General features: G+C 44.5%; 1 protein-coding gene and 1 pseudogene across 3 annotated transcripts in view; both read right to left on the reverse strand.

The window, feature by feature from the left end:
* Nucleotides 1-282: 282 nt before the first annotated feature.
* The window catches only part of IL17RB (interleukin 17 receptor B), a 321,832-nt gene continuing 308,514 nt past the window's right edge, over nucleotides 283-13,600 (reverse strand). For all 3 annotated transcript variants that reach the window (XM_078661590.1, XM_078661589.1, XM_078661591.1), the window contains one exon: nucleotides 283-2,312. In XM_078661590.1, the coding sequence (XP_078517716.1) occupies nucleotides 1,624-2,312 (689 nt within the window). In that variant the 3' untranslated portion in view covers nucleotides 283-1,623. The remainder of the gene's footprint in view (nucleotides 2,313-13,600) is intronic.
* LOC144783425 (nuclear nucleic acid-binding protein C1D-like) lies at nucleotides 9,418-12,956 on the reverse strand (annotated as a pseudogene).

The following is a 13,600-nucleotide window of genomic DNA, read 5'->3' on the forward strand; positions in this document are numbered from 1 at the left end:
GCAATTCATTTTCTTAAAACAAAAAAAACCTTTTGCTTGGAGAATGCGCACACCATGTAGCTATCTTGGAAAAGAAAAAAAACTTTGGCAGACCAACGCTGGGTCACTGGTAAGACCTATTTGCTGTGCCAATGCTTCTTTTAAGTGTTTCGAATATCAATACAGTTCTGCAATTGCTGTTAGTTTACTTGCGGTTTTGCTTTTTTTTTTTTTAATGTTCCAATTAAGTTTTTTTCTAACGGGCAGCAATAGACTGACAACTTTAATACCATTGTGTTTGTTTTTGGTAACAGCTGTTTTTTTTAATTGACAAATTGAAAAACAGTTTAAAACACAGATATAAATCAAATTCCGAGATATAATTTAAAAAAACAGGAAATAAACAGCTAACAGATATAACCGAATCAGAGCAAATATTGTAAGCAAGTACATTGAAGTTATATGCCTGGAATAATTCATATAGTAATAACTAGTTTGTTTTGATTGTTTGTGGTGTTGCTTTATTACTTCTGGTGTATGTCTAACAAGTATCGCCATACATTAGCTCACAAAACCATTGGCAGCAGAAGAGGGGTTTGTTTCTAGTCAGCCTCTAGTCGGCATTAATTCCTTAAGAGATAAACAAACAACTAATGTGGTTCATTTCCCTACTTCAAATCAACCCACTAAGTAAGGACCAAATATGATGTATGGTAACTGTGTAGGCATTTTGTGCTGCAGTCTTAAATTGATCAAAATCAGTTCTTGGACAACTTTAGTCCCAACACCTCGTTTAGGCACCTTGCATAGGTTACAATATAAGTGGCTTAAGGAGTGGTAGAATGTAAGGTTTGCAGTTTTCAGAGCTATATTGATCCAAATGAAGGTTTCTACTAATAATGCCAGGCTAATGCTGTCACTTTTAATTTACAGTGCTGCAACGCATCAAGACTATGGCACTAAGTGCTATATAAAAAAGCATTGGCAAAGGCATTCGTTCTCATTGTTGGATTTAGGAATGGTTTTTGCCGATGCTGTGCAGCATATGCACAATAAAAAAAAGGACAAAAAGAAAAAGTGCAGTGAGCGTGGCACACATGTAATTTAAGAAACAAATGTCATTAAACAAATACTGTGATCCATTAGGGATGACTGCTTTCCCTCTACCACCGTCACCACTAAGTTTGTACACATTACTATTTAATCAAGCATATGTACAGAAGACTTAAGCAAATACAGCAAAGTTTATCTAAACAAAGTATGGAATCTAGAGGTTTTCTGAGAAATTTGTCAGCCAACATTTTTTGTATTCTATTCACATTTTCGGGCCCAGGCACTGCATTACCTAAACAGGTTTAGTTCTGTCATTGCCTGTATCACAATGACACATTTCTGTGAGTAATAAATGCTGCCCCTGTATTTCAATTTGTCAGTGATAAATTACACAGTTCTTTGTGTTAGCAGCATATCCCACAAAATCGTGTAACATCTTCCACATTGTTTTTTCAATCAATAAAATTATTCATTCCATTTGAAAATACCACTTTTGACTTTTACTGGTGACAAATTCAAACACCACTGACACCTGTTAATGTGGTACAAACATTACCACTGACACCTGTTTATGCTGTGCAGGCCCGGATTTTAAATAAGGCTCAACAGCACATTTTCACTTCGAGGCACCTCTTCTGCTTGAAGGCAAGGACGCCCTCGAAGCCACTGCTTTTGTTCTAAAATGGCTTTCTGGAGTTCTTGCAAATACATTTCATTCTTTTTATTGTTGTGTGCAAGCTTCTTGGCGATAGGTAATGGTTTGCATGAGACAGTGCGGAGATCTCTACAAAAAACCTCGATGTCTTTCATTAGACAATACTTTGAGCAAGTTTGTAGAACACTTGGAAGATTTCCTTTTGGGTTTATTTCCGAAAAATAGACGACCATATATTTTTGCAAACTGCCCTGACTTATCAGGTCACCGCAAAAAAGGTTAAGGGCGAGTGGGAACATGTTTTCGGAGCTATCTGCATCTTTGTGGGTTGCCTTGGTTTCAGCAGGAGATCCTATCTGTAGGTTGCATGTGCCACTTGAGCTGAGGAAGATGATTTTATCCGCCGTTTCTTTCTGAGTGACAAGCCACTGCACCAGGCCCACGTCAGCAACCTTCCTTTTCTGCCACAAATCTAAAATGACATCTGCTTTGCAGTAATCGTGCAGAAAGTCAGCAAAAGACAGTACGGTTTTTTGAAAAGGAGTGTTTTCTTTCGGATATGTAAGAAGCACTTTAACCGGGGTCTGCAGTTCTGCCTCGTAAATCAGAAAAGGCACAATGTCACCTGTTGGAAAAATAACCAAAAACATTACAATCGGATTTATGTTTGCAGTCTGTTATACATTCTTTCTATAAAAACTTATTAAAAAATCACTTTATCTTTGAAAGACATAAACAAAACAGTTTAGCAAACGGTTTTATATCTCTACTTTAAAAAAACTACCAAACGAATACTAAATGAATGCAGAAGACTTCTTAAATGGCACATGGCACTAGGGAATATTTTACAGTATAAGATGAACTGTGGAGTTCTAGCAGGCAAAAATATCTCATTTCTTTTCATATGTACGTAGAAAGCACGTGGGCAAGACTTAAATGTGTAGAGCTTCTTGATTGTTTTAATTTTTGGTTTCCAGGCTAATTTTAGAGTTGACGCTTACATGGAAGTTGTAGGAACAAGCATGCTGCAAGCGAAAACTCATTACCTCTGGTGATTACATAGTACAACAAAAAAACTAACCAGTGATGTTGGCTTGACCCAATAGGTGCCCTGAATCGTGTAACTATGGTTTCAAACATTAGTGGTTGTTAGGAAAAAATGTGAAAGTTCTTTCTTTAAACTTCCTGACACTAAAGAAACTTCGGTCCATTTATATTGAGCCTTATCATGTTATAGACCATGGGTACTCACAAGCATTTTCCCGGGGGCCGCAAAGTTTGGTTGTTGGTGTGACCAAGGCCTGCACGGATGAGAGAGGGGGGGGGAAAGTCGGTGTAGGGGAAGCAAAGCATGTATATTTAGTGGCTGAAAGAAACTAAGCAATTTGAAACCAGAAAACCTGGGATGAATCCCAGCTTCTCCACTTGACCAAATTGGGTGACCCTTGGCAATTGTTTTATATTAATTTCCCTCCTTTTTCATTTTATCATATAAGAGGAACTTGAAATACATGATTTAATGATGCGTTCTTTTCAAAACCATCTCCTTGCTTGGATGTAATCACTAATAGCATAGTTGTCAGGGTGGGGAGGGGCAGCATGAATGTTTCTAAATTCATATGTGAAAAACATCACTTTAAGAAAAATACTTCTGATTGCACTGCTATAATTTGATTTACTAAGGTGAAATAACTCTACAGGTCAATTAAATACACTTTTTGAATTTTGAAAAGACTATCGTATTTTGGCACATTGGCTGTCTTTAAAAATGCAATTAACCTTTAAATATGTTCTTGCTGTATATTTAACATTTTTCTTCATGTTAGTGCTGAGTCAAGTAAACATCAGACCAGTGCTTCTGCTGTCCAGTGGGCCACATATAAAGGTCAGGAGGGCCACATGCGGCCCCGGGCTGTAATTTGAGTATCACTGATATAGACTCTGGGCCTGGCCTAGATCTTGACGGATGGGATTGTGACGGACATCCCCTCCGCCGTATTACAAGTGCAATAGGATATAACACACTTGTAATACGGCAGACGGGATATCCGTCACGTTTGTGATGGATTATCCCATCCACCAAGATCTAAATCAGGCCCTTAGTCACTTACTGTTCAACAGTATCACTGAAATTTTCCTTTGATCTTAGTGACAGGATGACTTCATATATCAACTAACAGCAAGGTCGGTGGGTTGCATGTACAAAAATTTTAAATAAAGTAGGGCTAAAGCATGTCCCTTGCAGGACTTCCTTGTCGACCTGCCTGGGCTTGGCTATATACCCTCCCATGCATTCTATCCTTCAAAAAATCTGGGAACCACGCCAGGGCACACCCATGAATCCCGATCTGCTGTAATTTTTGTAATAACTTAGGGCCTCATTAGGATGGCGGTTGGACATCCATTCGGAAACAGCATCGCCCGACTACAAGTCGGCAGTCCCGCCAGCCGAATTAGGATGCAACGCTACCACAGCAGTCGCAATGGCTATATTTTGTATTGCCGCGGGTGCTGCAGTTAGCAGCATGCGCTGCAGTACAAAAAATTTACATTACACATATTCATGCACTACGTGGCAGGCACCATGCAGTGCCTGCCACATGGTGCAGGGATATGTAGGGGGCACAATAGGTGCCCCCCTAAACCCAACACAGAGGGCCAGGTGAGAAGGGGGGCCCACTACGTCCCCCAATATCCCTTTCTGCCAGCCTTTTCATGGAGGTAATCCGCCATGAAATGTCCGGCGGAGAGGGACATCATAATCCCTACAACAGTTCCTGGCAGGCACCACCACCATTGTAGGCATTGAAGTTCCGTCAAATCCATGGTGGTCGGTCTCTCCGACCGCGACCCATCCACCCGCCATCCTAATGTGGCGGGCGAAAAATATTATCACGATGGTGGGGAGACTGTCACTGACGGGCTGTCGGTGACGGTCGCACCATCATCATAATCAGGCCCTTAGTGTGGGATACAGTATCAAATGCTACAGATCGGTCTAAGAGCATGAGCATGGCAGGTGTGCCAACGTCCACCGAGCGCCTAATTGTATCGGTCACAAACACCAAGGCTGCTTCAGCGCCATGCTCTGCTCTGAATCCTGATTGAGAAGGATCCAAGATTTTATTCACTTCAAGATAATCATTAAGTTGTTGGTTAATTTGACCTTCCAGCAGCTTGCACAAACGTGGAGGTAATGATATAGCTTTTAGTTTGAAAGACTAAAAGGGTCTAAATTCTACTGCATTTGAATTGGTACAATCTGCAGTTTGCAGGCTGGGATTATGTGACAAAATAGGCAAATTGTGAGGCATAATACAGTACATTTTGTCTCAGTATTGCTTCACTATTTTGATATTTTTCTCCTGTCTGGGGAAAGGGCTTTGCTCAATTATTATCACTTTAATTTCTAAACGCAGCAATCACCAACTGAAAAGTGTCTAGTTAACCTTTGCATAGGTCGGTGGCAATGCCCAGCCATACATGTGGTTGCAGTTTTCGTAACTTTTAATCTGTTTGTGCAAGAGCCAATTCTTTTCGTTAAAATCGGCAAATTATGCAGTAGATGATGGATTACGTGGCAAGTACCCTCAAATCCATAGTTATGCAGAATACAGCACGGCTGCAGAATCACATAATTCCAGGAGCCCTGCATATAGACAACAACTCTGCTGGACATTTGTATTTTTCCTCTAGCATACAGCCCGGGGAAACCATGGGAAAGTGATTACCAAAACCAGTAATGGTGTGATTATCACACAGCAGGGCCATAATCACAATGCTCAGCATGGGTGGGAGGCATGTGTGCACCACCAAGTTCCCCTCTTGGACTTTGATTGGTATCCCACAAAATCCTGGAAGGATGCTGATCTAGAAAGTAGCTCAAAATTAGCCCAAGAAGACATTAGATTTCACTTTGGTAGATTTGCAGTCTAATTGCCGATCCCTGCCTAAACACGCGCAGGAAATCCACATGCTCTTAGAGGAGCAACAATTAGAGATTCTGTTTTTAACAGAGACATGGCTCTCATTAGATTCTGATCCGGAGATTGTTCAGGCGCTGCCTCAAGGCTTCCTTATACAACATTTGAATCGAGTGAAGAGAAGGGGAGGAGGGATAGCCATAATCCATAGAGACCACCTTTCGTGTCGGTTCCACGGCAGCCCCCTCTCTGACTGCGAAAATGTTCAATTCACCATCCAAGTGTCCCCATGTAAATCCCTTTCGGGAGTTCTTATTTACCGCCCCCCAGGCACCATGGGACAGTTCTGTAACTCTCTCTAAGAAACCGCCATGGCCAGTACTCTGCCTAATTTCATGATTCTAGGGGACCTAAATATTCACTTCGACAATAACAATGACAGCATAGCTTCGGACCTGCTATTAGATCTAGTAACCCACCAGCTCTACTTGGGGAACGACCAACCCACGCACACACTGGGTCACCTGTTGGATCCCATTTTTTCGAACATCCCGGACCTTATAGTGAGAGTACCTATCCCGATACCGTGGACCGACCATCTGCTTATTCCGTTTAGCTGGTGGATCCCGACCACTCCGCCCCCCAGGCAAGCTCCCGGTAGACCCTCACGCCCTTGGTCCAAATTAGACACTGTCAAATGGAAGCATGCCCTGGAGCTCTCCTTGCCAAACTATGAGGCAGACCCCGCAGTCGCGGATGTCAAGCTTTCCTCGTGGATTGAAAACTCCCTTAACACCGCTCTCCCTAAAAAAAAACATCTTAAACCACGGGAAAAAACCACTCTGCCTTGGTTTACTCAGGAGGACCGCCTCCTGAAAAAACTTCGTAAAAGATCCGAAAGACTGTGGAGGAAGGAATATGATCCTAACAAGAAGAGGGATTATAAACTCACTATTCACAACTACAAAAAAGCTCTTAAAGCTGCGCAAGCAGCCTTTTTCGAAGAAAAAATTAGAACTGCCTCTAGCTCGTCAAGAGAAACTTTTCAAATTGTGAAAAAGCTTTTAAAAACCCCGGAGCCTACACGCCCGGGTGATCTCTCAGACAACCACTGTAACGAGCTAGCAACTTTCTTTGACCAAAAGATTCAAAATATTCTGAAACAACTCCCCTCTCTCTATCCTGTGGACCTATTCGATCCATGTCCGACACAGTCGCAGAACCTCAATATAGGACTGGACACGTTTACCCCTATTAGTGAGGACACCCTGTCTCCTATTTTACAGTCAATTAAGAGTGGCTCCCCGCTCGATACAGCCCCTGTTAAGATCTTAAAACTCGTGGCACCCACCATCCTCGCCCCGATGGTGAATGTGATTAACTCTTCTCTATCACAGGGCATGGTTCCCCCTAGTTGGAAGAAGGCTGTGGTCAAGGCCCTATTAAAAAAAAACTAACCTCGACCCCCTAAACTTGACCAACTTTAGGCCGATTTCTCTTCTGCCAAGCATCAGCAAGATGGCAGAGAAGTTCATCAACAACCAACTGTCCAACTATCTTGAATCCAGTGAACTGCTCAAACCCTCACAGACAGGCTTTCGCCATGGTCAGGGCACTGAGACTGCGATGGTGGCGGTAGTTGAAGAGGCCAGTAAGATCATCAATGCAGGAGGATCAGTGGCAGTGATCCTCCTGGACCTAAGTGCGGCCTTCAACACCGTTAACCATCGTACGTTGGTCCAACGGCTCAGGGATCTGGGTATTTTAGGGCTTGCCCTGTCCTGGCTAAGATCCTTCCTTCACAGCCGCTCCTTCCAGGTGGCTGAGGGCAACCATTTATTTATTTATTTAGGAGTTTTATATAGCGCTGCTAGACCCGGAGGTATCAGAGCGCTTTACATGAGGGATTTAGCATTTAGCATATTACAAACGTTACAGAATTTACATAAAAGATCGTTGCGAGGAAGAGGAAAAACAAGGTTATACAAATACATCTAATGATTAGATCGTTACAAAAACAGAAGCTATTAAGGAGCAATGGGAGCGTGGGAAAATAGGGGTAAGGGAAAAGAGGGAGCAGGGAAACGTGGAAATGAGTGGGAGCAGGGAGAAAGGAACTGACAAAGGACGGAACAAGACGGCAGGTTAGGATCAGAGGAGAGGGTGAGAAGGAAGATGGGGACAAGAAAAGGGGTTCTGAGAGTGGGAGAGGTGGTCATCGGAGGAAGATATAAAGAGACAGCAGCGAAAGGACAAGGAGTGCCCTGCACCAATGTCCGGCTCTGTAGGTGACGGCCGCGGGCGCCAGACTCCTCTATAGCCGAACCAAGCGGCTCCACCGGGCATCGGCCATGTCGTCTTAACGTCTTTACATAAGTTTCCCAAAAATTATAGAATTACACCAGTTACAAGTTACATGAGGAATTTAGCATATTACAAACGTTACAAAATTTACATGAAAGATCGTTGTGAGGAAGAGGAAAAACAAGGTTATACAGATACATCTAATGATTAGATCATTACAAAAACAGAAGATATTAAGGTGCAATGGGAGTGAGGGAAAATAGGGGCCAGGGAAAAGGGGGAGAAAAGAAGGGAAAAGTGGGAATGAGTGGGAGCAGGGAGAAAGGAACGGACAAAGGACGGAACAAGATGGCAGGTCAGGATCAGAGGAGAGGGTGAGAAGGAAGATGGGGACAAGAAAAGGGGTTCTGAGAGAGGGAGAGGAGGTCATCGGAGGAAGATATAAAGAGACAGCAGCGAAAGGACGAGGAGTGCCATGCACCAATGTCCGGCTGGGTAGGTGACGGCCGCGGGCGCCAGACTCCTCTATAGCCGAACCAAGCGGCACCACCGGGCATCGGCCATGTCGTCTCAACACATCTTGGTCTGGTGAAAACTAAAATGGAGGGAGTACACAAAACCCCAGATACTTGGTTTCACTGAAAAAGTGACTACTGTGACTGTCAGATTAGCCAGTCTCTCTGCTTTTTTCCCTTTTCACATGTTTGACTCTCTCCAATGCATCCTCTCCTGTGAATGTGGATATTCAAGTCTCCTGTACTTGTGCGTTTTTCTCCCATATAATGCCTTCTGTGTCTTGGCCTTTCTCCAACCGTTTGCTTCTTATGTGTATTCATTTGCCCTGGACCTTGCGCCAACTTCTCGGTCCATGAGGGTGCAGGAAGCAAAAGATGATAGGATGAGGTGTATGGTGTGTGGTGTGTGCTGACTGGGCTACAATAGGAGGCGTGTGATTTAGGAGGATGGAGTTTGATGTTAAAATCTTTTATTTTGCAAACCTTAATTTTAAAAGCATAAACAACTCTGTAAATAAGATGAGTGGACTTTACGACTCTAGGAGGCAAACTGGTGAGAATACATTCATGCTTTACTGATTAATGAAATGAACTGATTATTTGAATCTTTAGCAAAAAGCTGTTTACCAACGACAGCCATGCTCTGCAAGATAAAGTAGGAATTAGACATGCAACAAAAATTAAAATATAGATAAAACGATCAGACACTAAGGGAATGTAACAGGGCAAATCCAAAAGCACTACAAAAATATTTTCCATCACCATGGAAAATGTCAATATGCTGAAGTTTACCATTTTCATTCCGTGTAATAAAGTAGAAATAAAATTCAAGAGATTTGACAAACAGAGAAGGAATATTTTACAGGTCTTAAAATTAACATTTTATCTTATGAACTAAAATTTGATTTTTCAAACGAATTCAAGAAAACATACACCGGTGAACAATGATCGAACAATTTCAGTGAATGTCTCTTGCACAATCGCCCACTCCATCTTCCCTACAAAGAGCTACTTTTAGCTCAATTTCTGCTTCCGCTTGGCCTGTGGTGCTGAGCCATCTTCCGGGGTTGGCTCCCAGAGAGCATGTTTTAATATTCTTGCTGCAGCAGCTTTGTCCAATTTAGCTGCCTTCTTCTTGTCAGTTATTTCTTTCACTCTGTTCATGCATTTCTTATTCTCTCCAACTCCTGTTTCACTGGATGTTCCTTGGTATTAACACCTTGTGTGGGCGTAGCTAGAGTTCGTGGCACCCGGGGCTATCCCTCAGATTGCCGCCCCTTGGAGGGGGTGGGTGCAGGGGGAAAAGGACGGTGAGCACTTGAAAGATGTCCGAGAGACACGTAGTATTGCTGCTAATAGTTACCTCTATCTTAGATAAACATCCTGCTACTTGTGACTTTATTCCAAGTGTTGTGATCACAAAAAATACACCGGGGTGCAAACACTATTTGAATGTGAATTTCCACCCGTGTTTTAGTTATGCAGTAATCGATGGGGAATAAAGCGCTCAAATGTTTTTCGAGCATGAATTTCGTGTTGGCGCTAACCCTACTGCACAGTTTTGCAGACACAATTATTTATTTGAAAGGTTTTATATAGCACTGGCTAGACCCGAAGGTATCAGAGCGCTTTACATGAGTATCAGAATTCGAATGCAAAAAAATACATTTATTCCAAAACTGAGACAAATGTTTTCAACGAGACGACCTATCAGAATCACCTCAGCTACACAATAAGGCTACATGAATGGATCTACACTGGAAAGCATTTTCAAGCCAGCAAATACACCTAAAGGTATTAGCTTTTAACAATTATTCGGACATGGGGCCAACGAGGTTCTCCCACATGCAGATCCATTCCCTGGTTTTATAGCAAAGAAACACGAATGTGGAAAGTCAACTCGAATTCATTATGTTGTAAGTCAGTGGGCTTAAGTGCCATCATATTCTTTTAATATTCTCTTGCACAACTTTCTAACAGGTAGGATGCTGCAATTTGCATATGCTCAAGTATAGCAAGGTTCTACATTAGTAACTTGAAATACTGCGTCTTGGAAGTATGAGAACAGAATACCTTTCAAAGGAGGGTACAATAAACCGAACACATCCATGCTTTTGCCTAATAGGACCATTAGAAAACTACTCAATGTCCTCTTCTACAAGGTTAAACAATATGCAGTGTCCTCGTTAGTGCCACACAATTCATCGTCCATTTACAACAAGCTATTACAAACAGGTCAGTTTTGTTTTGAGTGAACGGAGACAAAAAGCGCATCACATGCACAAAATAACAAAACATCAAGTCGATGAGAAGAATTGAGAACGCAAGACAGAAGAGGGGCAGCCAGTGTGTTCTGTACAAAATAAAACGTGTGCCCCTTTAATTATACGTGCCACTGTTGCGATTTCAGATTTTATCTCAAAGTTATTTTGGCAAAGTGGTGCTGTTTAACGTACTCTTATTTCCTGACAGGCCGCAGTGGAAACTGCCTGTGCCAAAATCGAAAGTGAGATATTTAATCATTCCAATCCAATCTGAACATCGGGCTCTTAGTGTCTCCGTAACGGGACATCACGCGGCGGGCTTCAGATTCCACAATTCAGCAGGTTAGCCAACGGGTCGCCTCTCCTACCAGGAGGAGGGCGTGGGCAAGAATTCCAACAGTGGGGGCCGGTGTGCACACCCTGCCGTGTACTGCTCACACCCTGCACTACTGTTAGCAGTCTGCATAAAGCGAACTGTACAACCGAGCTGTCTGTGGGCACTCGTGAGAGCGAATTCACAGCAGTCAGAAAAGTGTGACAGGAGAGAAAAACAGGCAACAGGTCAAGGGAGGCAGCGGCACAAGGGGCAGGAGAGAGAAGGGGTCTTCCACGTGCTTACAATATGTGGGTGCTCTGTGCAGCAGCTCAGAGGTGTCAGCTTTGAACTGCCACAACTCTCACATTGGGAGAACTGACAGCCCCTGGACACCAAGGGCCCTTTGGCGCCGCCCCGACAAGCATCTTTCCCTGACAGTCACAACAACCCAGGTCCAAACTCACAATAAATCAAAGAGCACTCTTCGGACAGCCCGAGCTGGAGGGAGACAATGGGCGAGTGTGAGAGTGGATGGTACTGGCGGTGCCGGGCCAGCGCATACCTGAACCCCCACCCTCCAGCTCCCCTTGGCGGGAGGATTATTAATCGCACAAAACAGGCTTCTGTTCAAAGACTTCCAACAAAGGGGGTGGGGGGGTAGGTCTGGCATCCTTACTGCTGGGACATCCGCTCCTACCCTGTACCCACTACTACCCCTTCAAAGCCTGCCCCCCAGCAGCTGCAGCAGTATATGTAATGGCGCAAGAACAGGCAGGCATTAGAAGACAAGAGCAGGCTGGTACTGAACGTTTTTGTAAAGCAGGTTAAGGACTGGCACCCGATAGCTGTGACAATCCACTCGTGCTCTTCCTCACTTCTTGCTACACCACCCAGCTGTTGTACCACCAGCCACCCAATGCAGCTGCTCCCACCTATTCCTGCCCACCATGCCACCCTTCCCCGAAGACCCTCACCCATACCCTGCTCTACACTCATCCTTCCCCATGACACCCTCTTCTAGGTATGTCCGACTCGTTCCAGCCCTTCCTCCCCGCTGTCTCTCCCTGGCCGGCTTCAGCATGCCCTACCACCCCTGCATTCTCACCACTTCCTGGCACATCACACGTCTGTTCCGTCTTCTGATCGCTCCCTTTGGCAATGGACTATAACCCACAGACACTCCTACCCTGTTTCCCATCGTATCCAAACAACATGCGGCGAGTTACTGGTGTTAAGGTAGCTGCGCGCTGTAGGGCTATTTTGTAAATGTAAATATCAGTAACTTACGGTTTTGCAGCCTCAGTGTGGCCACGGCAACTGCTCCAGTGCCAAGCCTCGGCTCGGCCATGATTATGCAACCTGACTTCGGAGTGACCCGGTCGCGACCACACCCCCATGCGTGCAACGTGCGTGGCTGCAGTCAGCAGTTGCAAGCAGGTGAGTTTGCTTGCACTTGATTAACTGTGCCGCGGCGAGGGCACGGCACTGGTGGCACATTGCGGCGGCCTTAATAATTTATTTAGTGGCTGGGGACACTGACTAACAAAGTGTCAGACAGTGAGTGTCCCCAAATAAATCACTAAGGCCGCCGCAACGGGCCACAAGTGCGTGCTTGCCGCCTCCAAAACAGTACCGCCTGGGGCGGTCCGCCCCCCTCGCCCCCCCCTAGCTACGCGGGTGGACCAGGTATATCCAGAACAGTGAATTCAACGAGTATGAAGACACCAAATCCAGCTTGGCCTGATCAAGTGGGTCCAGCTTCTGAAGTAGCTCAATCCTGGAAACGGAAATCATAGTCTTCAGCATTGAATCAACGGAGCCGACTGACTTTTCATAGGCTATAAGGTATTCATGGATTTCTGTTGGGTACTCTTCCACGTTATTCATCCCCTTTGACATGATCGTTAGCGCGTTGTTTTGCGACTATCCCACATGTTTCAAAAGTTACCGTTCCGGATTAAGGAAAGCAGCTGTGCGAGCAGTCTATCAGAGAGATAGCGGTGACGCAGGGAACATTTATTTAAACAACACTCCACGGAAGCTACCCACTCTCCAAGCGTCTCTAGCAGAGCTGCCGTAAACATCGATTTCCATTACACTGCGGATTGCCGCATTGCTCTTCCCTGAGACCCACGTTCTTCAACGTGTACATGTTCCCCTCGAAAAAATTGTCACCCCGTATGGTATCAAATTACTGACATATGCCGATAATACCCAACTTGTAGTATCACTAAGCCACCAGGATAATCCCACCATCGATCTGCACTCCTGCCTTGGAGATATAGTCAGTTGGATGAACAGGTCCCACCTAAAACTGAACAGTAATAAAACGGAGATTATGGTGATGGGTAACCAGTCCCACTTACGTCCAGAAACCTTGTAGCCTCCCTGCATGGGTCCGCCCCTACTCCAAAATCCGATATCAAAAGCCTTGTGATCTGGCTGGACCAGGAGCTCACTCTGAATACCCAAGCAAGGAAAACGGCCGGAGCCTGCTATGGTCTCCTCCGCACCTCCTGTAAAATCCTTCCGCTGCTCCCCTATCAGTCTAGGAAGCTCCTAGTCCAGGGCCTAATATTGTCCAGATTGGA

This window comes from Lissotriton helveticus, chromosome 9, assembly GCF_964261635.1.
Source record: "Lissotriton helveticus chromosome 9, aLisHel1.1, whole genome shotgun sequence".
Classification (NCBI taxonomy): Eukaryota; Metazoa; Chordata; class Amphibia; order Caudata; family Salamandridae; genus Lissotriton; species Lissotriton helveticus.